At 45.2% G+C, this 22431-nt stretch overlaps 2 protein-coding genes across 8 annotated transcripts in view; one reads left to right on the top strand and one right to left on the bottom strand.

Moving 5' to 3' along the window:
* Window positions 1-1285, top strand: part of LOC115160752 (calcium-binding mitochondrial carrier protein Aralar1) — a 21502-nt gene extending 20217 nt beyond the window's left edge. For all 6 annotated transcript variants that reach the window (XM_029711117.1, XM_029711116.1, XM_029711115.1 and 3 more), the window contains one exon: window positions 639-1285. In XM_029711117.1, coding sequence (XP_029566977.1) covers window positions 639-852 — 214 coding nt within the window. In that variant the 3' untranslated portion in view covers window positions 853-1285. The remainder of the gene's footprint in view (window positions 1-638) is intronic.
* dync1i2a (dynein, cytoplasmic 1, intermediate chain 2a) lies at window positions 1222-22431 on the bottom strand. Of its 2 annotated transcripts, XM_029711120.1 has the most exons (17): window positions 22307-22431; window positions 19977-20094; window positions 19532-19646; window positions 18725-18815; window positions 17363-17422; window positions 16904-17019; window positions 11921-12010; window positions 11541-11703; window positions 11312-11411; window positions 10137-10262; window positions 8930-9076; window positions 8615-8728; window positions 8068-8201; window positions 4980-5124; window positions 4578-4718; window positions 4233-4358; window positions 1222-2286 (listed from the first exon to the last, which is right to left on the bottom strand). In XM_029711120.1, the coding sequence occupies exons 2-17, from the start codon at window positions 20082-20084 to the stop codon at window positions 2173-2175; spliced, it is 1890 nt and encodes a 629-aa protein (XP_029566980.1). In that variant the 5' UTR covers window positions 20085-20094; window positions 22307-22431; the 3' UTR covers window positions 1222-2172. The 2 variants fall into 2 exon arrangements, with proteins under 2 accessions (XP_029566980.1, XP_029566981.1); XM_029711121.1 differs by lacking the exon at window positions 17363-17422.

The following is a 22431-nucleotide window of genomic DNA, read 5'->3' as shown; positions in this document are numbered from 1 at the left end:
TAATGTCCAATGGCCGATGAGCACCAATACGTTTTATCTATAATTTTTCTTCATATGACAAGGATTGAAAAGGATTTGCCAGTAGATTTTCAACGTAATGACGAGTGCTTGTCTAGCTTGCTAGCTAAGATTTTGAAAGTTTGATGTTGACATGAGTCCAATCAAAGCTACAGGAGATATAACGTGATTTGACATTTTATCTGTGGCCAATGACCTTGAGTGTTCTTGGATGGGCACTTCTAATGTAAATCTATGGCAGCACCCAAGGGGGCTTGAAATTTCTAGCTCCCATGATTGACAGAACACTGAGCCAATCACGGCGCAACTAGAGAAGATTACCAACCCCTACGCTCTGTATTTTCCGCTGGCTGCCCCACCACCACAGAAAGCACTGAGCTGCCTTACTCAAGAAAGCAAAAAAGAGACCATGTTTCTATTGCGGCTTTAACTAATTAAAAAAATATGTTGTTTGCAAACTGATATGTGACATGTATTAATGCAAAAATAACATGCAAAATAGGCAACAACTTTTTTTCAAGCTGACCTGCCCTGAATTACAGGTTGCCACCGGGTTCACCTTTAGTGAACTGAAGTATTGTCTGTATGTTAATTATCCTTCCCAAATCTTTTGCCCCCAGTCGCCCCACCGGCTCTGAGCCAACTCCTAAGTCGAGGATCTCAGACCTTCCCCCTGTAAGTGCCGACCACGTAGGAGGCTACCGTCTGGCTGCTGCCACGTTCGCTGGCGTGGAGAACAAGTTTGGTCTACACCTGCCCAAGTTCAAGTCTTCTGGAGCGGTGTCTGTTAGCCAAGCCCCAACCACGACCAAAGAGGAGCCTACAGCCCCATAGGCTGTCCGTCTCCCCCTCAACACTTAACTGCTAAATGGCTGCATGGTCCTTGAGTCAGGTGTCCTAAAACATCTGTCCCTTCATTCCTCTGAAATGGTAAAGAAAATGGTCTCCTTCATTCATAGGCATTTGAAATAGTTACTTTGAATGCTGCATGAATAGTGCTTCCTTGGTTAGTCTTTGTATAGCTCGCACAATGTTACTGTACATATTGTATTTCTGTGGAGAGGCATTTTTTCATTGAAAATGAGGTGTCACTACAGCATTTCTCAAAGCGAGGCTGTCATCTCGGCAATCACATTTCAGAGACTTGAAAGGACGTACAGATGTTTTCCAAAGTATTTATTTTGAAATCATGACCAGGGTTTTGGGAAATCATTTAAATGTATTTATTGTATTTTTGTTGAAATAAATCAAAATGGTTTAATTTTAATTGTGAAAAAAGTACATTGAGATTCATGACAGCATGTGGGAGACATTCTCTGTAGTATCTGTCACACAAAGTAACACTTTTGATTAGACACGCCATAAAGAATGGATACTGAATTCGTACTGCACATTAAGCAATTTTCCAATACAGCATAATATCTTCAGGTAGTTCTCCCTTCGATCAAACTTCTAAAGATTCCGGTTCTGATATCTTAACTGTCAAATTTTATTTAAAGCAATAGTCAAGTTGAAGGTTACATTTTCCCATATATTACAAAAACAAGTGGAGATTTTGTGCATCGAAGTTAAAGGAACATAGAAAAACACTGGCTGATGTATGTATGTATGATGAGACCACTACATTCCTGTGTGTAGTAATGACGTGATGGGTCTACTGCAGTTGAAGTGGACACGGGCATCGAAGCACAGATGGTGAACAGCAAACATCAGTCATCAGGACAGCAAAACACATGCTCAAGGTGGTGTAACCACAAACAAGTTGAGTGGCCTGTGAAACTGAAGCTAAACCCACAACACTACCGTATGGATTCAGACAGGTCTCTGTGTGGACTTGACATGGTACCTTTAAGGCATTCTGGTTTTTGAGTAGTTGAAAAAAAGAGTTCAACTGATTTGTATTGCAGAGTAAGAAGATGGCTTTGTTTCTTGTAGTGTCTGAGGTTGACAGATAGCCCTGTTAGTTATCCCATCGGAGACTGGGGTGCTTAAACCAGCCGAAGGCGGCGGCAGAAGTATCCCAGTTAAGTAGCTATGTGTATTAACTCTGACTACAATGTTTCCAAAGAAAAGATGTCCACACGCCTGAACGCTGTCGCAATCGCGACATTATGAAGCCTTTCGCTGGTCCCTAGACTGGAGTTTCCATGGCGATCAGGCAGAGAGACGCTGAGCGGCCAGCTCCTCTGCGTCGTCCCGGTTCTCGTTGATCTCCGCCAGGGTTCGGACGAAACGGGTCCACTCGTCGTTGCGTGGAACGGCGATTTGCTGGCGGGAGAAGAAGACAAAAGCATTGATATGGGTGAAAATACTAACATATTGTTGAAACTGGGACACTTTCAGAGGGCATGGGATCACAGGCAATCTTCTAATTGTCACAGAGACTTGACCCGTCAGTGGCAGAGATCAGGGTGGGGGAGAGCTGCTCTCTGTATCTGCAGCTCAATACTCAGTGACATGACTGACACACACTCAGACAGACCCTCTGGAGCCGTCTCCATCCAGATAGCTGGCCTCCTGACAAGACAATGGCTTAATTGTTGTCCGGAGAAATGGAGCATGAAGTATTACCAGAGTGCCTTCACCTCCACTTGAGATATAGGAGGAGAATAGGGAATAACCCCATTGAACATTTTAGATTTAGTCTAGATCTCAATTCTTGCTCAAATGTCTGAATGTTAAACCCCCTTCCCAAACATCTAAACTCAGCAAAAAAAAAGAAAACGTCCTCTCACTGTCAACTGCGTTTATTTTCAGAAAACTTAACGTGTAAATATTTGTATGAACATAACAAGATTCAACAACTGAGACATAAACTGAACAAGTTCCACAGACATGTGACTAACAGAAACAAAATAATGTGTCCCTGAACAAAGGGGGGGTCAAAATCAAAAGTAAGTCAGTATCTGGTGTGGCCACCAGCTGCATTAAGTACTGCAGTGCATCTCCTCCTCATGGAATGCACCAGATTTGCCAGTTCTTGCTGTGAGATGTTACCCCACTCTTCCACCAAGGCACCTGCAAGTTCCCGGACATTTCTGGGGGGAATGGCCCTAGCCCTCACCATCTGATCCAACAGGTCCCAGACGTGCTTAATGGGATTGAGATCCGGGCTCAACGCTGGCCATGGCAGAACAATGACATTCCTGTCTTGCAGGAAATCACAAACAGAACGAGCAGTATGGCTGGTGGCATTGTCATGCTGGAGGGTCATGTCAGGATGAGCCTGTAGGAAGGGTACCACATGAGGGAGGAGGATGTCTTCCCTGTAACGCACAGCAATGACCCCAAGCTCAGTCCGATGATGCTGTGACACACCGCCCCAGACCATGATGGACCCTCCACCTCCAAATCGATCCTGCTCCAGAGTACAGGCCTCGGTGTAACGCTCATTCCTTCGACGATAAACGCAAATCCGACCATCACCCCTGGTGAGACAAAACCGCCACTCTTCAGTGAAGAGCACTTTTTTGCCAGTCCTGGCTGGTCCAGTGACGGTGGGTTTGTGCCCATAGGCGACGTTGTTGCCGGTGATGTCTGGTGAGGACCTGCCTTACAACAGGCCAACAAGCCCTCAGTCCAGCCTCTCTCAGCCTATTGCGGACAGTCTGAGCACTGATGGAGGGATTGTGCGTTCCTGGTATAACTCGGGCAGTTGTTGTTGCCGTCCTGTACCTGTCCCGCAGGTGTGATGTTCGGATGTACCGATCCTGTGCAGGTGTTGTTACACGTGGTCTGCCACTGCGAGGACGATCAGCTGTTTGTACTGTCTCCCTGTAGCGCTGTCTTAGGCATCTCACAGTACGGACATTGCAATTTATTGCCCTGGCCACATCCTCATGCCTCCTTGCAGCATACCTAAGGCACGTTCACACAGATGAGCAGGGACCCTGGGCATCTTTCTTTTGGTGTTTTTCGGAGTCTGTAGAAAGGCCTCTTTAGTGTCCTAAGTTTTCATAACTGTGACCTTAATTACCTACCGTCTAATCAGTGTCTTAACGACCGTTCCACAGGTGCATGTTCATTAATTGTTTATGGTTCATTGAACAAGCATGGGAAACAGCCTTTACAATGAAGATCTGTGAAGTTATTTGGATTTGACAAATTATCTTTGAAAGACAAGAGTCCTGAAAAAGGGACGTTTCTTTTTTTGCCGAGTTTATGAAGAATGCCATGCATTTTATTGGCACAGTAAAGGCTCTTAACCCACTCACCTCTCCAACATCATAGACCAGAATCTGTCCATCAGAATCTCCCACGGCAATCTCTTTGCCGGAATGGGCCCATCGCACGCGGTTCAGGGCTGGGTTCCCCTCCACTGTGGTACTGGCTGTAGGAACCTGCAAAAGAAACACCTCATCTGTCAACACCAATACTGATGACTGACTGGATTTCTGTTACACTATGGGCCAGTTTCCCAGACACAGATTAAGCCTAGTCCTGGACTAAACAGCACTATCAATGGAGAATCTGCCAGGGCTAGGCTTAATCCGGGAAACCGCCCGTATAGATGCTGCATTGGTGCAAAACTTGTGGTAAAGGGGGCATGCGCCAGGTACCTCAGTGTCGTTGTTGAGGTTCCACAGGTCAAGATGGCCCACTCCGTCCACACACGCAAACAGCGCCGGGTGAGTGGGAGACCACATGACGTCGTAGACGTAATCAGAGTTGTCCTCGAATGAGTACAGCGGCTTGTTGTTCTGAAAGAGAGAAACGTAGGCGGCACCTGAAAACATAGACCCACTGAACTGACCATGCCAAATACAAATATCTGGATCAATGCAATAAAAATTAAAAAACAGATGCAGCTTTGTGGGTTTAAATGAGTCCAAATTCAACCACATATGTTGCTTCCTAAATGGCAACCTATTCCCTATATAGTGCACTATGTTGGGAATACGGTGCCATTTGGGACGCACAATAGTAACAGCAGGCTTTCTAACGGAGAGACGGTACAGTACCTTAGTGCTCCACAGCTTGACGGTCCAGTCGAAGGAGGAGGTGACGAACAGGTGGGAGAAGTCGACGGGCCCGGTCGCTGTGTGACAGTCTATCCCTGTGATAGGCCCGTGGTGACCCTCAAACATCTCACTGATCCCTGCTTTACTGTGGACCAAACAGACAGCAGATAAGAACGCCATAAGTAGCAAACACCACGTTACATTTCTTAAGGAACCCCTCGATGAAGACATGAACCAATAAGAATCTAAGCCATATCTGAGCCAGGGGCAAGGGTCTATTCATTTTAATTTGGCCTTAGTGCTATTAGCCCATACAAACACATTGAACAGCTAGGCCCCCCCCCCGAAAAAATTATCAAAAGGAAGTTTGTTCTGAAGTGTCTGTCCTATATCTGCGAGATATAAGAAAGATTGTATTTCTTTTTTTTTTACATGTATTTCACCCTTTATTTTTGGCATGTGTCTAAGCCCTGTCTAAACCGGGGAAGTTATATGGAATTGTTTTAAGAAGATCATTTTGCTATTTGATTTATAATTTTAAGACCCATTGAAGTATCAAAAAATATATATTTGGCCTTAGTACTATTAGCCCATTCACTTTTTTGAGCGCTTCAGCACTCGCATATTAGTGTGTAGCCCAAACTGTTGGGACGCTACAGACAGAAGTTGGCAGATCAACTGTACCGACTTCAGACGAGTCCCAAGACGCTTGTGGGGGTCATAGAGCAAAACGAAGACCATCATTGTGTTCGTGAAAGTCTCATTTTCAATAGAGGGGTCATAATAGTTTGTAGGCCAAACCGTTTGGACGCTACAGATGATTTTGTGAGAAGTCAGATTTTCAGGATGTCTCATGGTCTGACAAACAAAAAAACAGATCTAACTTAAACTGACAGACTTATGGGGATTTTTTTATTATGCTAATTGGATTTCCACAGGGGAGCGGACATCAAAATTAGGGGTTTAACATATATACTTAGTGCACAAAACATTATGAACATCTGCTCTTTCCAGTACATATACTGACCAGGTGAAAGCTATGATCCCTTATTGATGTCACTTGTTAAATCCAATTCAAATCAGTGTAGATGAAGAGATTCAAGGTTAAAGAAAGATTTTAAATCCTTGAGACATGGATTGTGTACGTGTGCCATTCAGTGGGTGAATGCGCAAGAACGGGGTGCCTTTGAAAGGGGTAGTAGGTGCCAGGTGCACCGGTTTGTGCCAAGAACTGCAACGCTCTTGGGTTTTCCACACAACAGTTTCCCGCATGTATCAAGAACGGTCCACCACACAAAGAACATTCAGCCAACTTGACAACTGTGGGAAGCATTGTAGTCAACATGGGCCAGCATGCCTGTGGAACTCTTTTTACAACTTTTAGAGTCCATGCCCTGATGAATTGAGGCTGTTATAAGGGCAAGTCAATATATTAGGGGGGGCAACTCAATATATTAGGAAGGTGTTCTTAATGTTGTGTATACTGTGATATCATTACCAACTAAATATACTGTACATTAAATATGCCAGCATATACACTGAACAAAAATATAAACACAACATGTAAAGTGTTGGTCCCATGTTTCATGAGCTGAAATAAAAAGATCCCAGAAATGTTCCATATGCATGAAAAGCTTATTTCTCTCCAATTTTGTTCACAAATCTGTTTACATCTCTGTTAGTGAGCATGTTATCAAGATAATTCATCCACCTGACAGGTGTGGCATATCAAGAAGGTGATTAAACAGCATGATCATTACACAGGTGCACCTTGTGCTGGGGGACACTAAAAGGCCACAACACAATGCCACAAATGTCTCAAGTTTTGAAAGGCGTGTGCAATTGGCATACCGACTGCAGGAATGTCCACCAGAGCTGTTGCCAGAAAGTGTTCTGTTACATTTCACCACCGTAAGCCACCTACAACACCTTTTGAAAGAATTTGGCAGTACGTCCAACCAGGAGGTGGAGGAGTATTTCTGTTTGTAATAAGGCCCCTTTTGTGGCGAAAAACTCATTCTGATTGGCTGGGCCTGGCTCTCTATTAGGTCAACCTGGCTCCCAAGTGGGTGGGCCTATGCCCTCCCAGGCATGCGAAATCCATAGATTTATTTATTCTCATTTATTTATTTATTTAAATTGACTGATTTCCTTATATGAACTATAACTCAGCAAAATCTTTGAAATTGTTGCGTTTATATTTTTGTTCAGTATATTTCTGAATGTTATAGTACACAAGGTTTGGTTAAGACCTCCCTTTTTGTCTCAATTTACTTTTGGAATAACATTTAGAGAATTCTCCCTTTTAACATGCCATGACTGTAGATTCCCAGCCCAGTAGGGAAGAAGAGACAGCTTTCAGCGCCAGAGCCAAATGTTGCAGAGCTGTGGCCCTGATAATTACGCAGAGAGGTAAATACCCAGCATGAGTGATGCTTATGCGTTATTAACTGGGATGAGAGTATCATACCATTGTAAATGAGGTGGAAAATCAGTCCCTCAATTACCGAGGTGAACCTGCAATGCAGAACCTAGCAACTATCCCCTCTCGGCGGTCTCTGGGCATAATGCAGGACATTAACGTTAACACCGTAGCTGTAGAGACCAGGCTCTCCGTCGCAGGCAGCACTCCGTGTCAAGCCATGTCGCTCTGTTGCCCCACATGCGGACACGCTGACTGTTCGCTCAAACGAGAGCATTGTGCAACAAACTTCAGATTCTAGTCTCTTTGGGACACCCAGTTTTAAACAAACTCCCTCACTCTGAGGGAGAACTCCTCCAAAAGAAAAGAGGGAAAAAATTATTTGTTTCCCCTCCATGTGTGCCCTGTTTAGGTTGGGCGACCTTTACAAACATAACTGACAGAAGCTAAAGCAAAACAGGATGACTGGGGTAGGAATGAAAACCTCAAAACAGCAGGAGATCAAGTGTTGGATTCATATTGCTTGGGGAAGTGAGGGGGATATATTTATGTTTTAAACTGGGGCCTAACAAGCCTCCTCAGTTTCCTGGAGGTGTCTGCCCAGCCAGAGGGGACGAGGACGGGGACAAAGGGGGGGGGGGGGGGGGGGGGGGGGTGTTGGTGTACCTTCCATGACGACACGCCATGTAGACGGAACCGTCCTCGCTCCCCACCGCAAAGTTGTTGACATCTCCGAGGGGGAAAGACATGGAGGTGACAGCGACGGCCTTCGACTGCTTCAACACCAGCTCCAGGCTGTCCTGTAGAGTAGGGGTATGGCGGGAGGGAGCAGAACAACATTCACCTACCAGCTCTCTCTGCGCGGCCTGCATGCTAACACACACACACACACACTACCCTAACCACAGCCTATAAATTTCGCTTGACAGGTTATTAATGCAGAATTTAAATTCAGCTAGCACTTTATAAATGATTAACATTTGACATCGGTGGGTTTGGCAGCGACGTCGGAACAACATTGCTAGCGGAGATCATTTCCTTGACTTTGGGGGAAAAAAAAGAGCAAAATGAAAGGTTTACGCATAACAAAAGGGTTCTAGTGAGGTCCGGTGTTTGACATGCCCTATGAATGGGCCGACGTGTTGTGTGCGCAGAACAGGCTGAACGGTCCCCATGTCAGTGTGGTGGCGGGAAGCTGACTGATGGGTGGTACCTGCGGCTGAGACAGCATGTCCAGGCTCCAGGAACACATCTTGCCGTCGGTAGAGATGCTGATGAGGTTGTTGGCGTTCTGGGTGCCCAGCACGTTCACGCAGTACACTGGGTGCTGCGCAGAGAGAGAGAGAGAGAGAGAGAGACAGAGAGACAGAGAGAGAGAGGAACAAGGCCCCACAATGAGGCTGTTCACGACACACTAGCGAAACCATGTTCCTGCACTCGCCTCTAATTGCCATTCTATGTGTCAAATGGAACTCGAGATCAAAATATATTTTGGTGATGGTTGATTGACATTCCATCCCAGTGTTACCGTGTGTGCTGCTGCTGACAGGGGAGTCCTCTGTACGGGGGTCCTCTTGTTGCTCCGGTTGTCCCACAGAACGATCTGCCCTGAGTAGGTGCCCCCCACCACCAGGTTAGGGTGGAACTTGGCAAAGGCGGCCGACATCACTGCAGACTGGCGGGGGGGGGGGTAAAAAAGAAAAAGAGAATGCCATGTTAGCGTCTGCTGAGATGGAGAGCACAGTGGAATGGCGACAGCTCTCCGGTAATATACGTCTAATGTCACCTCCAATCAAAAACCGCTGTGTGCAGTCCCCATTTCAGACCTGCTCAAAATAACATACAGTACAGACTTGAGCCATTCAGGCTCCTGCAGCAGTATACCAGCTTGCTGTATAACGGGCTGCTTATTTTCATTTAAAACTAACAATCCCGTGGTTTCCATGACTCACACTTCACCACCCACGGCAGAGCCTTCTGCCGGAGGCTGCTCACGACAGGATAGGTCTATATTATTCATGCTAGTTTATTATGTGTCAAATCTCCTTCCTTGCTTTCTGGGTTACTGGTCCAAGCCCTACCTTCCCCGTAGCCTGAAACACATCCCCTATAAATCCTAAAACATGTAGTCAAATGTAATCATTAATTCATCTTTTTTTTTTTTTTTTTACAAAAGGTGACACCTGGTGAGGAAAAATTGCATTTCCCGCCCACTTAGAGGCATGAAGAAAAATGAGTTCACACTTCTGCTCAGTTTTATTTCGTCGGAGCAACGTGCCTGGGACTACATCCGCTCTGGCGGCAGCAACATGTGGTTCTACTCAACCTGCCTTGGTCTGCGAACCTCAGGGCATGCAGTATATTAAGGCAAGCCAGCGGAGGAGCTTCTCTCGCTCTCTGCTGAACACAGGGCCCTTGTTTAGACACACATGATAACCACTCCAGCCCTGCAAAGCACACTTAATACGACTGCTGCAGCCTCTTGGACCCCAGTCAGCTATTGCAACACTGCTCTTCTCCGGCGCCTCACTAACATGTGTTTGTGGATAGATGTGGAGGAGGTGAATGCCAGCCCGGTGAAATCACAATGTAGATAAGAGAGGGAGAGAGAGAGGAGGTGAGAGAGAGAGAGAGAGAGAGAGGTGGGAGGGATGGTTGGCGGTGTGCCACACTCGTCAGGGAGAAAGCCACCCATGAGGCAGAGGGAAAGGGAGGGACCTGCGTGGCTTTAGTACCTGGCAGTGGAAGACGTATTCCGGCGTGTTCTTCTTGTACTTCATGTTCCAGACCAGGGCCACCCCGTCCGGTTCGTGGGGGGCTTCCTCGTTGTTGTTGTATGAGGCAACCAGCAGCTCAGGATACTGGTGACAGACAAATCAGCCCAAATGAATGTCAAGAGGAAGTAGTCATGGCCCCCAGGCTTGGCTCCATGTGAACAAGCCTACCCTGCCCTCCGCGGTGCCGGTGAATGCCGAGCAGAATGCGTAACCGCCCCTCCTTCAACAAGATTTATGGCCGGGAAACTTTTCCCCAACAGCGCAGTCTGGTAAATAACGTTCGGATGCTACAGCTTTGCATAACGTTAAAGGACTAGGGGACTAGACTTCTGAGAGAGCCGAGTGAACAACAGTAGTAAAGTTGGCCACTCCAGGTCGTTGGCCACTCCAACTCAACCCTCCAGTGCACATTTAAAACACAAGGAGAAATAGCTGAGGAAAGAATGGCTTTAAAGACCTGCTCTCAACCACTTACCAGATGTAAACAAACCATTAACCTCTGCTGCTTCTCATATCGGAACAACTGAAGTTTACAGTTTGTGAATACACAATTAAACACAAGGGGAATGGATTTTGCTCTAGGCGAACGACATAGTGGTGAACAATGAGTTGGTGTTCAATAACTGACAGAAGCCATTGCAGAACTATGAATCAAATGAAGAGCAACGTTAGGGGAAACAAATCATTGCGGACTTGTACTAAGTGACAATTTGTGCATGACACAGTCCCAGCTCCAGGAGGAACATGGTTCAATGTCTAATATGTCAAATAAGTCCCATGTATATCATACAGAATTACGGCAGTGGAGAAGGAGTTAAAGACTCAATGCATTAACATACTTCATTCTTACAATAACAATGGCATTCTAACACACAAAGACAGATCGACATGATTCACAAAGACGCAGGGGCCAGTGAAACCATAAAGAACTATTGCTTGCATTTTCAGTGAAAAGGTCGCATCATGAGCCAACGCTGACAGACGGTGCTGTGTTATACCGGTATAGGGTGAAGTTCCCCCTTAGACGCTGATCTTGGATCAGTTTTCCCAATGATTAAGGCTAGGATTGGAAAAGGGAAGCTGATCCTAGATCTGCACCTTGGAGAAACTTCACCCCGGAGCATGTTTTTTACCTGAGCGGACCAGTCCAGACAGGTGACCACACGGTGCTTGGACCAGCGCTCGTCCATAAACTGCCTGTTCAGAAACAGCTTGGCCCCCGCCTGGATCTCACTAGAAAACAGTCAAGTCATAACAATACCACACTCCTTCCTATTACTAAACAGCGACATGATTTAGCCTTTTCTACTCAAAAAAGGTATCAAAAGAAACGTGACTCGTCTATCGGAGAGCTTTCCTAACCCCTCCTTCTCCTCCATCTCGCGGCCACTGTAGTCAAAGAAGACGTCCACATGTTCGGACAGGGCCCGCTCCACGATGCGGGTGCTGTGGTCAAAGAAGGTTATGAATTCTGAGGAGTGCAGGATCTGCAGCTTCTCCTCCTCGGTCAGCTCTTGTGGAGGTGCTACAGACAGACGGGACAGTAAACGTTACGGGCAAAAGATACAGAATCTTCTAACAGGTTTGGGTTGTCTCGTTCAAATTAAAAAAGTCCAAAACAAAAAAGGGACGTCATGCAAAACTTGGATGTAAAAATCCCACAAAAACGGTTGGTAGGATTATTCAATGAAGATGACATGAAAGAGATTCAATTGTTATTCCTTTAACACCACAACTCCTACCTTCCTCCTCCTCCTCTTTCTGGACAGGTTTCTCTGTTTGGGCCTCCAGCACTAGTTGTGGTGGAGCAACTTCCTCCTCCTCCTCTTCCTCTGTTGTGTAAAAGATGCATGATTTCAGTTGAACACTACATAAACCTGGCAATGCTTTATATTTCACGGCTGAGACAAAATTAGTGACGCCAAATTTGACAGTGACAAATGAGCAAAGTTATGGCTCATGGCTTATTTTAATTACAATGGCTTAAAGTGACAACTGATCCTGCAATTCTGAGTCAATGTTTGGTTCATTCCTATTGACTACTAGTCTACCTCTGCAACATTGTTTTTCCTCTTCAATATAAACACACTGAATGTTAAGCAGGCTAGCATGGGTATGGGAATGGAATCATTCTGTGTCTCTCTCTCATTTGTTTGGTTTGCCAACACAATGTCACCTCTCTGAAAAGACCTGCGCCTCTAAAGTTGTCATTTGTGTGGAGGGGGGTGACACAGCAGGGGTCTGGGTCCTAGGGCCCCCCCCCCCCTTTCCCCCTCTTCCTGTTAATGAGACCCAGCTATTCAACAGGGGGCTTGCACTTGGAGGATATGGCTGCACTGACATGTCCCAGTAACAAGTCCCCCCCCCCCCTTCCAACCAGGCCAGGGGCCGGGGCCATGGTCCGGGGCCAGCGGGAGGGGAGCAGCTGCCCAGGCCCACTCCCAATGGCCCGACCAGCTGACAGGACGGTGCTAAGCAGATGGCGCTGCGCGGATTGTCTTGTTCTACTCCAAGGTGGCATGAGGATGGCACAGAGGTTTCCCGCCTGGCCGCCCCTAGACAAGTCCCTCTCTGAACGGCAAGCCTGTGCAATTACCGTCCTACCAGGGGGTCCACAGACTGCTATTCAACCTCGGAGAACGTACAACAAAATACAGCTTGTAGGCCGGACCAGCTGGCAAACCCCACGCTGGCTCAGACACACTAGACAACTCCGCTATCTCAAACCAACACCTCTCCGATGCATAAATAGACAGTCTAAACAAACACATTCACGTGGATGAGAAAATGTACAGTGTGTTACTTCCATACCTTTTTAGAGCTCTACGTATGCATAGTTCATCTATAATGGCAGCAGCGTTGCACACCACCTTTCCATTTCCACTGAGATCTATGATAAAGTAATCTGTCACTTTTCCCATATAAAGTGATTCTCTTCCCTCCTTCCTATTAGGTGGGAGGGCGTTGGGTGCGCTGATGAGTTTACAGAACTGGGTTGATGACGAGCCATTTCAAATGGACGGCGGTACCCTGAGACCCAAAGGAGAAGGTTAAAATCTTTCCTTTCAAGGGCCTCAATCAGGCTTAAAGGAAAACAGTAATCACTGTCTTTCAGCTGGGCCCGGCCGCGCTCGACAGCCGCTTCCCCCGGCGAGGCAGGCAGAGCAATCAACCTGCCAGGCATTAGGAGCGGAAAGACAATCTGAAAATAAAGGGTATAATGCACCTGCCAGCCAAAATGGCCATTTGGAGAAAAGCTAGTGATCCTGGTGACCCCGCTGGGGTAAGAGGACAGAATCAGGGGTGGGGGGGGAAACATTTAACAGAATTCAACACGGATCAACCATGTCCTGCACACTGACACCTCCCCTCAAAGCAGGCCCAATTATGGCTTTTGTACCAGAGAAATAAAAGCTTTTTTTGGGGGGGGGGGAGTGGTGCCGGGAGAGGGAGGTGTAATCACAGTTCTTTGTCAATAGACACTATATTAATGCAAACGAGACGTGGCCCCAGTGTGTTGTTCACGTACAAAACTAATGACCTTTACTCCCACTGCAGGTGTGTCCGTCGCCTCCACAGCCACAGGATGGACAGCACAAATCTGACTTCCACATGTCAGTTTACTAAAGGCTGTTCCACAAACCTCAGCTTTCCATCTGCTAGTCTTTCTAGATGAGCTGCGGAGACAGCACACGGTCTGTCAGCAGAGAGAGAGAGCCCACTTAGCGCTAAATACAGAACGCGCCTTGGCGTCATTCAATTCACCGCTAGTTTTCAACCCGTAAATGAAAATGTCCTTCCCCTTCAAGTCTAAAGTAAACAGAATTACTCATAACAACTGTTCACAAACCACATACGACGAGGTTCCTTTTAATTCTGTTCTCCCATTTCTTGCATTTGCTAGCTAAAATGAACGGCAAAATAATTTGACATCTCAGAATAACATCATAATGCCCTAAATGTATTTTGCTGCTATCAGAAGCAGGTCAAGCGCCAAAACAGGTTTACGTGCATCACATTTTCTACAAGTGTCACATACGGATTTACTAGAGGGACAACACAACCCGGGAGATTTCAGCAGTCACCCTACTGCTATTCTGATGAGCAGGTTAATCAGGGTTCAGTCAGCTTTAAAATGGGAGGCTTTTGTTGAGTTTGCACACTTGGTTACCTCGCGCTCTCTGCATCTCTATCCCTTCATATAAGCTCTCTTTCTCTCTCAACAAACAAAGGACAGAGACAAAAAGTACCTTTCTGTGAAGATGTGATTCAGCAAAAAAAAAGAAGAAATAATCTACCCTCTAAATCTTTCTTCACATTCACATCTTGGAATAAACTCTACTAGAATTGATATGAGCGTGAAGAAACTCTAGTTAAAAATGGTAGCCTAGGCCTAAATTTTATTCAACAATACAGTCAGTTAAGGGGTACTAATCAAGTGCCAAGCGCATGAAATGTGACAATGTTCAAAGAGTGCCACTTCGAACAAGAGGCTGTCGAGTTCCTTTAGTGATTAAAAGTTACGGCCTTCCCCTGAATTCCAAGTGATTAAAACAATTTAAATTAATCATATTTCAAATGTACTAAAATGCTCTCTTGTATTGCCTGAAGCCTTTTTCAAACAGAGTTCCAGGCAGACCACTCAATGAATTTCCCCATATCTTCTTTCCATAATTACAACCTCTTGCTAAGCAGCACTTATTGACATTGCATAAAGTCTACTGCTGTAGCCCGAACACGCTAACATTCTTGATATAGGCTACCACAACATTTGATTTCTACACACTGTGGGCCTGATTCACTGCATGACCTGGAATGGGAATTACAACCATCCCAAATAAACAATGAGTATTACTTTTATAAATATTGTTGGGCCTAAGATTTATGGGGAAACGTCTCAAACTAATGGATAGTTTCCCACCAGGTCACAACATTTGCGTCTACTCTGGACTCCTAGTAGTCTATATTAGAGACAGTCTAGAGCAGTGCCTTTCAAACCTCTCCCATGGGACCCCCCCAGACGTCTCACAATTTAGTTGTAGCCGTGAACTATTTCACCTGATTCGCCTATTCAAGCCCTTGATGATTAGTTGACAAGTTAAAAATCAGGTGTGATAGCTGTGGACTAGTTCAAATACCTGAAACGGCTGGGGGTCCCCGAGGAGAGGTTTGAAAACCACTGGTCTCGAGGATGGGAGCTGGAAGGACCAGTGCCCCCTATGTAAATTAAAGATGACTAATTAGCTTTTTGTTCCTTTTTGGGAGAGGAGTTGATCATCTATGAGGACCATTTGGGATCTCCCTCTCTCCCCCCGCTCTCTGTCGAGCATGGCACGGCAGCACCTCCCTCCAATGCCACCGCCCGCTGACCTTGTGTGCCGTGCCGTCGCCTCCTCTTGACAACATGATGAATCGCTCAAATCAGTGCACACGCCCGACTCCACCCCCAACATCGAATATGCACAGAAGGGTGCGAACAGGCGAGGGGACGCCGCCTCACCAAGTGCCAGGAGTGATGCCGCGAAAACGCACAATGTCACTGAGTGTGTTTTGTTATGTGCCTATTGGGTGAAGGGAAAAGACAGGGAAGCGAGAGAGTTGATGAAATGATTACAGAGTGGCAGAGAGAGTGGAGGGGGTCTAGTGTTGAACAGCCGGCAGAAACCATCCTTGTTTAACACAGTGTTACAATGCCCTAGAGAGAGAGTCCCTATGCCTCCACAGAACAGACAGAGAGAGCTCCACTCTTCACTGGGTCTGGTTGTTTTTCCCTCCCAGAGTCACACAACTTGTTCACAGCCAGACTGCAGGCAATTCACAATCCTCAATGACAAATCACCACAAATCATCTGGCTAGTTTCCACGGGAGATTGAAATGATAGGGAACTAACTTGGTTCTATGCAGTTTGAAGTGTGAAGGGGGAACTTAGCGTTGCTTCTCAAGCAAAGACAACTGGCCCGTGCAGGGAATAAACCTTTTGTTCATCAACCCAAACTTCTACGAACACAAATCTTCAATCATACATTTTTTTTTTTTTAAAGCACTGTGTAAAATTTTTTTTTTTTAAACAGCTAGGTAACATTGCCCCTCTTTATAGCAGTAGGGTAGTCTCTGACATGTATTGCTGATAAAGCAGTGTAAACAACTAAGGTGGGTTTCAGTCCGAGAGAGTGTTTGAACTGCATCTTAGCAAAGAAAAACGAGGGCCGTAATCACAATATTGCACATGTGGACTTTACGAGTAAATATGCTTTTTTTGAAGATACGCATAGACAACCACATGAAGGCTGCTGTGCAACAATAACATACATATTGACATGCTTCCAATAAATTAGCCAAGCATGCACAAAGCACTTCCTATCTAGCCAATCTACTGCCTTTCTTCCCCGTTCGCCCTGGCCCTCTCAACCTGCACATTTATTGTAGCAAGGCCGTATTGGTTTGAGGATGGGAGTTGAGAGAGGAGTGGGCATACGTGTGTGAATTTAATCTTTCCTTTGGTTTCTTATGTTTCTCGGGGCCCCTGCAATTTCCCCCAGCTTTCATCTCTGTGCTCTGTAAGGCCAGATCATTTCCACTCTGTGTTCACTTCCTGCTCCCACAAGCCAGTCGGCCACACACACACACACACACACACACACACACACACACACACACAGCTTTAGTTGTGTCCCGAAAATATCAACTCCTAAAGGAGTCTAGAGTAGTTGAATCAGGCTTTCACCTTCCTTCTGCTGGGTCATCACAGGTGTCTGGGTCTCCTTGGTGTACGACACCATCTCTTTTGGAGGGAAGTCAACATGGGTGATCTTGGCCATGCCCATCTTCAGAGGTCCACGCCTAAAAGCAGAGCACAACTTCAGGACACATGGAAGGGCCAAGGAGAGCTGAAATAATAACATCAATCCGGGCCAGCCCAGACAAAGCACACAACAGTACTATCATATTGCCGCCTTTTCATTAGCACCTCAAAGCTGAAGTTGCCTTTTAAGACCGATGGGGGATTTTGTCTTCTAATAACCACTTATTCATGGAGAAGAAAAGGAAGGATAACAGCGTGTATGTAGGTCAAAGAAAGATGCCACCAAAGCTACACACTTTTCTTCTGATATAAAATGGCGGCTTTGAGAGGGTCAAGAAGAGCAACAACACTAGAGGTCGAAAAGAAGGTAGTGTCCAATACCGCAGCTCAGAGTCAGAGTGAAGCTGAAGAGTGGACGGGTCAGAGTCCCAGTGAAGAGTCCTGGTTAGTGTCACAGCAAGAAGGCAGCATTAGTGAGAGAAAGCAGGCATAAACCAGAGGATACAAGTTAGAACATATACACTCAAAATTCCCACACTGAAAAACACAGGTAACAAACCAATTGACTACATAGGATTTCATTTCAGAAACACTGCGTGAATAATTTGACGTGGAGGTTGGGAAAACGAGGTTACCACAACAACCCTCTAGTAGGCCCTTCCACATCAAAATACAAATAAAACAAGGACGGTATCTGTTTAAAATGTGCGGACACAAGTCCTGAGAGTGTGATGACACGGTGTAACGAGGCAGCCTGAGGGACTGGTGAGGCCTGAACTGTGTCACACCAACGGCTTGAACTCCCGTGTGAGGGAGCGCCCTGCGGGAAAAACATGACCTCCATGTGTGTAGGAAATGGCCACGCCGCTGAGGGAAACGAGTCAACACGTAGAGCCTTGGGGTGGAGGAAGAGCTCCCTGGCCCTGATGGGACACTGGGGGGGATCTAGAGTTTCAGCAGGGGGGACCGGGGCTCTAATTAGGGGTTAAGATGTCCCCCAGGCATTGCACAGTCCTGCTGTTTTATTGTCCATTTAGGACCATCCTAATGCAACAGAACACAAACAAAATGAACACGCACACCCTCAGCACAAGCTAGCAATCATTCTCTTTAATGGTACTGTATATACCATGCAACGCCATGCTTCCGATGGGATATTGTTAATGCACACTCTTAAAATGCACCAGCTTACCCTGTGTAGTGCTACACAAATCTAGAACAACGTGGAACCTCGTGCTCCGCAAAAACTAGTTTACTTTTACAAGCGCGTCATGCTAGGTTTTATAGTGCATGAAAAACCATGGCAAAGCGTTGTTGGTGGGCATGTGTGTGTTACTTTGAGAAGAACACCCGTACTGTGATCTCAAAAACTGTACATGTTTATGGGCATAGCTTATAAGGCAAAATGCACGTGTCAATTTAGTCAAACTAACTCAACGATAGTTCACATTTTATTGTAAGAACATTAGCAATATCTTACTAAAAACCTAGATGCGAGATGTTCCAGCTGTGACATGGATTTATAGAGAAGAGACTTGCTCAAACCTGTGATACACAAATCCTTCAAAATGACACAGACATTAGGAGAGACAGTCCCTCATTCATTCCTGCGATTAAAAGCCCCTGCACGCATCGCAAGCTAAATTACAGCAGCGCTGCACTGTGCTTAGAGGATGAAGGCTCTTTGCAGAGAGAAATGAAAGCATTTTGTCATTAAAACATTAGACTGGGGGGTGTTTGTACCTGGGTCCCACGGCGCCATCGCCTGAGTCTTGGCTCCCTGCATCGCTTGGTGTGCCCACGGATTTGCAGGTTGGAGACATGGGAGGAGGGACTAGATAGTGAAACAGACAGGTATCCTCTGTTACTACACACAGAGGCTGACCTGTTCACAATGGCATAAAAGTATGTAGTGTTAGGGAACCAGAAGTGATATATATATATATATATATATATTAATGTGGCATGCAAAAAGGCAAATAAGGAGTGGGTATGAGCAGCACAAAGAGAAAAGACAAAGAAAAATGGTTATATTTCATGCCGTATGCTGTGAAAATGCAAGTGAAAATTCAACAGTAAGACAAATACCAATAGTATTACAAACAACTATTCACACATCAGCATACCAAAAGTAAATGGATGAGACATGGCAGAGAAGTTGAGGCAAAAATAGAGTTGTCAAATTTTAAAATACAAACAAGTATTTAATCATGTCACTGTCTTTTTTTTTTAAACTATTTACATTTCTAAGGAACCTTGGCAAACCTTAGATTTATTTAATTTAATTTTCTGATTTCATTCATAGCATCAGTTCCCTAGTCTATGGCAAAGATTCTGGTTTACACACTGACAGGCCTGGCCAGTCATTAGGCAACATTCATTAATCTACTATGGACCACTTCTGCCCCCTTCTGTTAGCTTGGTGGCAATGTTCTCTCACATAAATCTCGGTTTAGAGATGTCAAGAGTCAGATGGTCCACACTAGAGGCACAATACACTTCCTTGTAAATAGCTAATGTGCAGAGATCTGCCGGTACATGGTTTCTTACCAACAGGAACATCAGCTGACGTGATGCCCATGCTCTGCAGAAGGGCATCTGTCTCACGTCTCTTTTTCTCCAAGTCTGAGTCATCCATCGGGGCTGCATCTTTCTTCAGGTCAGCCTGGGAGAGAAGCAGAGCAGGTACACGGTTAGTATCCTGGCTGTAAGCATGAGGAATAGACGGTTTGATGGAGCGTTCGAGGCTGATAGTCTGAATTAGTTGCCTGGTTAACTTGCCTAGTTAAATAAAAAAAGGTATAAACATTTTTTGGGGGAAGTTAAATAAAACAATTAGTCTAGCTGTAGAATCTGTACATTTTCCATGGAATCAAAGCTATTGTTCCTCTTTCCACTCAAATACACCTACTCAGAGACTGAGCAGAATGCGCACTACCATTTTGGTAGGTCTAAGTTCAGAGGGTAAATAAAGTCCCTATAAACATGTACTAACCTCTTTCTTTTTGCGCTCATCTTCCTTCCTTTTTTTCTCCTCCCTGATCTGAGCCAGGCGTTGCTTCTTCCTTTCAAGCTCCGCTTTCAGCTCGCTTTTGTCTGACATGATGCCAACACTGTAGGACACAAACACGCTTCAGAACAACAAGATAGGTGACCTACAACATTTTACAGGAGTCTGATTTGCCATGATTTGTACAGGTGTTCTTTTTTTCGTCTCTCACAAAAAAACACGAGTTAGGCTACACATTGGAATATAGACTATAGTATGGTCAGAAGCACATTTCATGAGAGGGGCGGCAGGTAGCCTAGTGGTTAGAGCGTTGGACTAGTAACTGAAAGGTTGCAAGATCAAATCCCTGAGCAGACAAGGTAAAAATATGTCGTTCTGCCCCTGAACAAGGCAGTTAACCCACTGTTCCTAGGCTGTCATTGAAAATAACAATTTGTTCTTAACTGACTTGCCTAGTTAAATAAAGATAAAATAAGTGAGCTGTTCTGAAAGTGTAATAAGATCGTTTCAACGTTTCAAATCAACGAGAATAGCACCTGCTCCTTTGATCTACCAGGTCAAACCATTTAACTAGGGGGACCACTGCTAGGTTTTTTTTTATCATGAATGAAGTTTCAGCAGGGCCCAGATAATTTGGTTCAAGAGCACACTACTGTCCAGGCAGAGAAAGGATGGATGCTCTTCCATTAACAGGGTCCTGACCATCTGGGCTGTAAAACCTCTCTTCTGGTCCAAAGCCCCATTCAAGGCTCTTTTGTCTACTCAACTTCACAGTGCGCTCTTAAGAGATTAAGTTGATAATTTCAAGAGGCTTTATCATTCAGCATACAGCATTAATCAACCCTCACATCCTCCACAGCACCTGACCCTTTCCACACCCAACACAGAGACCACTTCAAGACATTTGTCCTAATTGCACAATTTAAGACAATGAATGGAGGTCTGAGCTATCATATTGAAATAGATGTGGGTAAGCCTTCCTTTTAAGATGGTCTGCGCAGTGTGAAACCCCTTGCACATGAAATTTGATCAACCTTGAGATAACAATGTGGTTGATGCAGCTGTGTATATTTAACTCAGACATTTGCATTCTTCTGACAAAAACTGACAAAATATGCTTTTTCAAGGAGGTGTTAATTGTGAATGCAGACTTTAACTGCAGGGTAATACAAGGACTTTAGTTAGCCAACTCTTATAAAAACTTGTCTTTAGTAAAAAAAAATATATATAATAATAATAATTTTAAAAAACAACATAAGAGGTAATCTAGAGTTCCAACATAAGCGATGCTGGCAAGAGTAGAGCCGAGAAGTAACTAGTTTAGCCACCACAGACACTGGTCAAGCCATGATGAGTATTGAGCAGCATATTCGTACTTTCGTATCTTTTACTGACACAATTTATCGCGTTGGTAAACTAGCTGCGGCCCCACCCAGCCACTGACCCAGTGGGGGAGTTATATTAACATGAGCCGCTGTGCACCGGACTAAAGCCCGTGAGAAGTGAACGGACAAATACTGTGAGGGAGAAACGCCATTCTCAAATCGAACAGTCACCTGCGCCGCTCGGGTCATGTTGTCAACAAACATGGTGCACCGTTCATAAACATCTATTTTCCATAAAATATATGTTCGAATTTACAGACTAGTTTTCATTGGGTATATATATATATATATATGTCTACATCTGTTGTTTACGAAGCATGTGACGAATAGAATACGGTTTTATCAAAAGTAACCACTTTTGCACTCGAGAACACAGAATCCAACTCATTACTCCACGTGCTTAACCTAACTACGTCACTTTTGTTTGTTTTTAGCATACTTCGCCGACAGACAGAGCAGGACTGACGAAAGCCCAGGAGGCAACCCGGATCCAAAACGAATACGATCACTTTTCACCCGAAACAATCTCCTACCACCGGGGCAACCCGGGCCTTAATCGAATCCCCTCACTGTGTGTAGTGACAGACAGCATTTTTAAACTAGCGAACTAAATAATTGATGACTGACTTGGCATCCTGATCTCTTCAAGTTGAAAGCATTGATTAGGTAGCTGAATATTTCGCAAACACTTTATAACTACCGTTCTTTAACGTAAAGTTTTATTTCAGTTTACCTTGTAACGTTGATAATCTTAACTAGCTAGCTATATCACAATGAAGTGCAAGTGAGTCAGCTCGGCCTGCTAGCCAGCCAACTCAAAGACAACGGGAGGGCTGGCATGGCGACTAAATCGCAACACGTTTTTATTAGCAACAATATGTAAAACAAAAAAAGTACGCTCCACGTTTCACTTGTAGTTTGGTAACAAACCTGGTTTCTCCTCGGATTTCCAATCGCTTGAATCAGGAACCCAGGATCCTTTCCTAAACTTGCCAACGCAACCAAAGCGGAATTACGAATGCTGAAGAGGGACATCTAGATTGATATCCGCAGTC

This window comes from Salmo trutta, chromosome 24, assembly GCF_901001165.1.
Source record: "Salmo trutta chromosome 24, fSalTru1.1, whole genome shotgun sequence".
Classification (NCBI taxonomy): domain Eukaryota; kingdom Metazoa; phylum Chordata; class Actinopteri; order Salmoniformes; family Salmonidae; genus Salmo; species Salmo trutta.
This window is presented reverse-complemented; position numbering and strand designations above follow the sequence as displayed.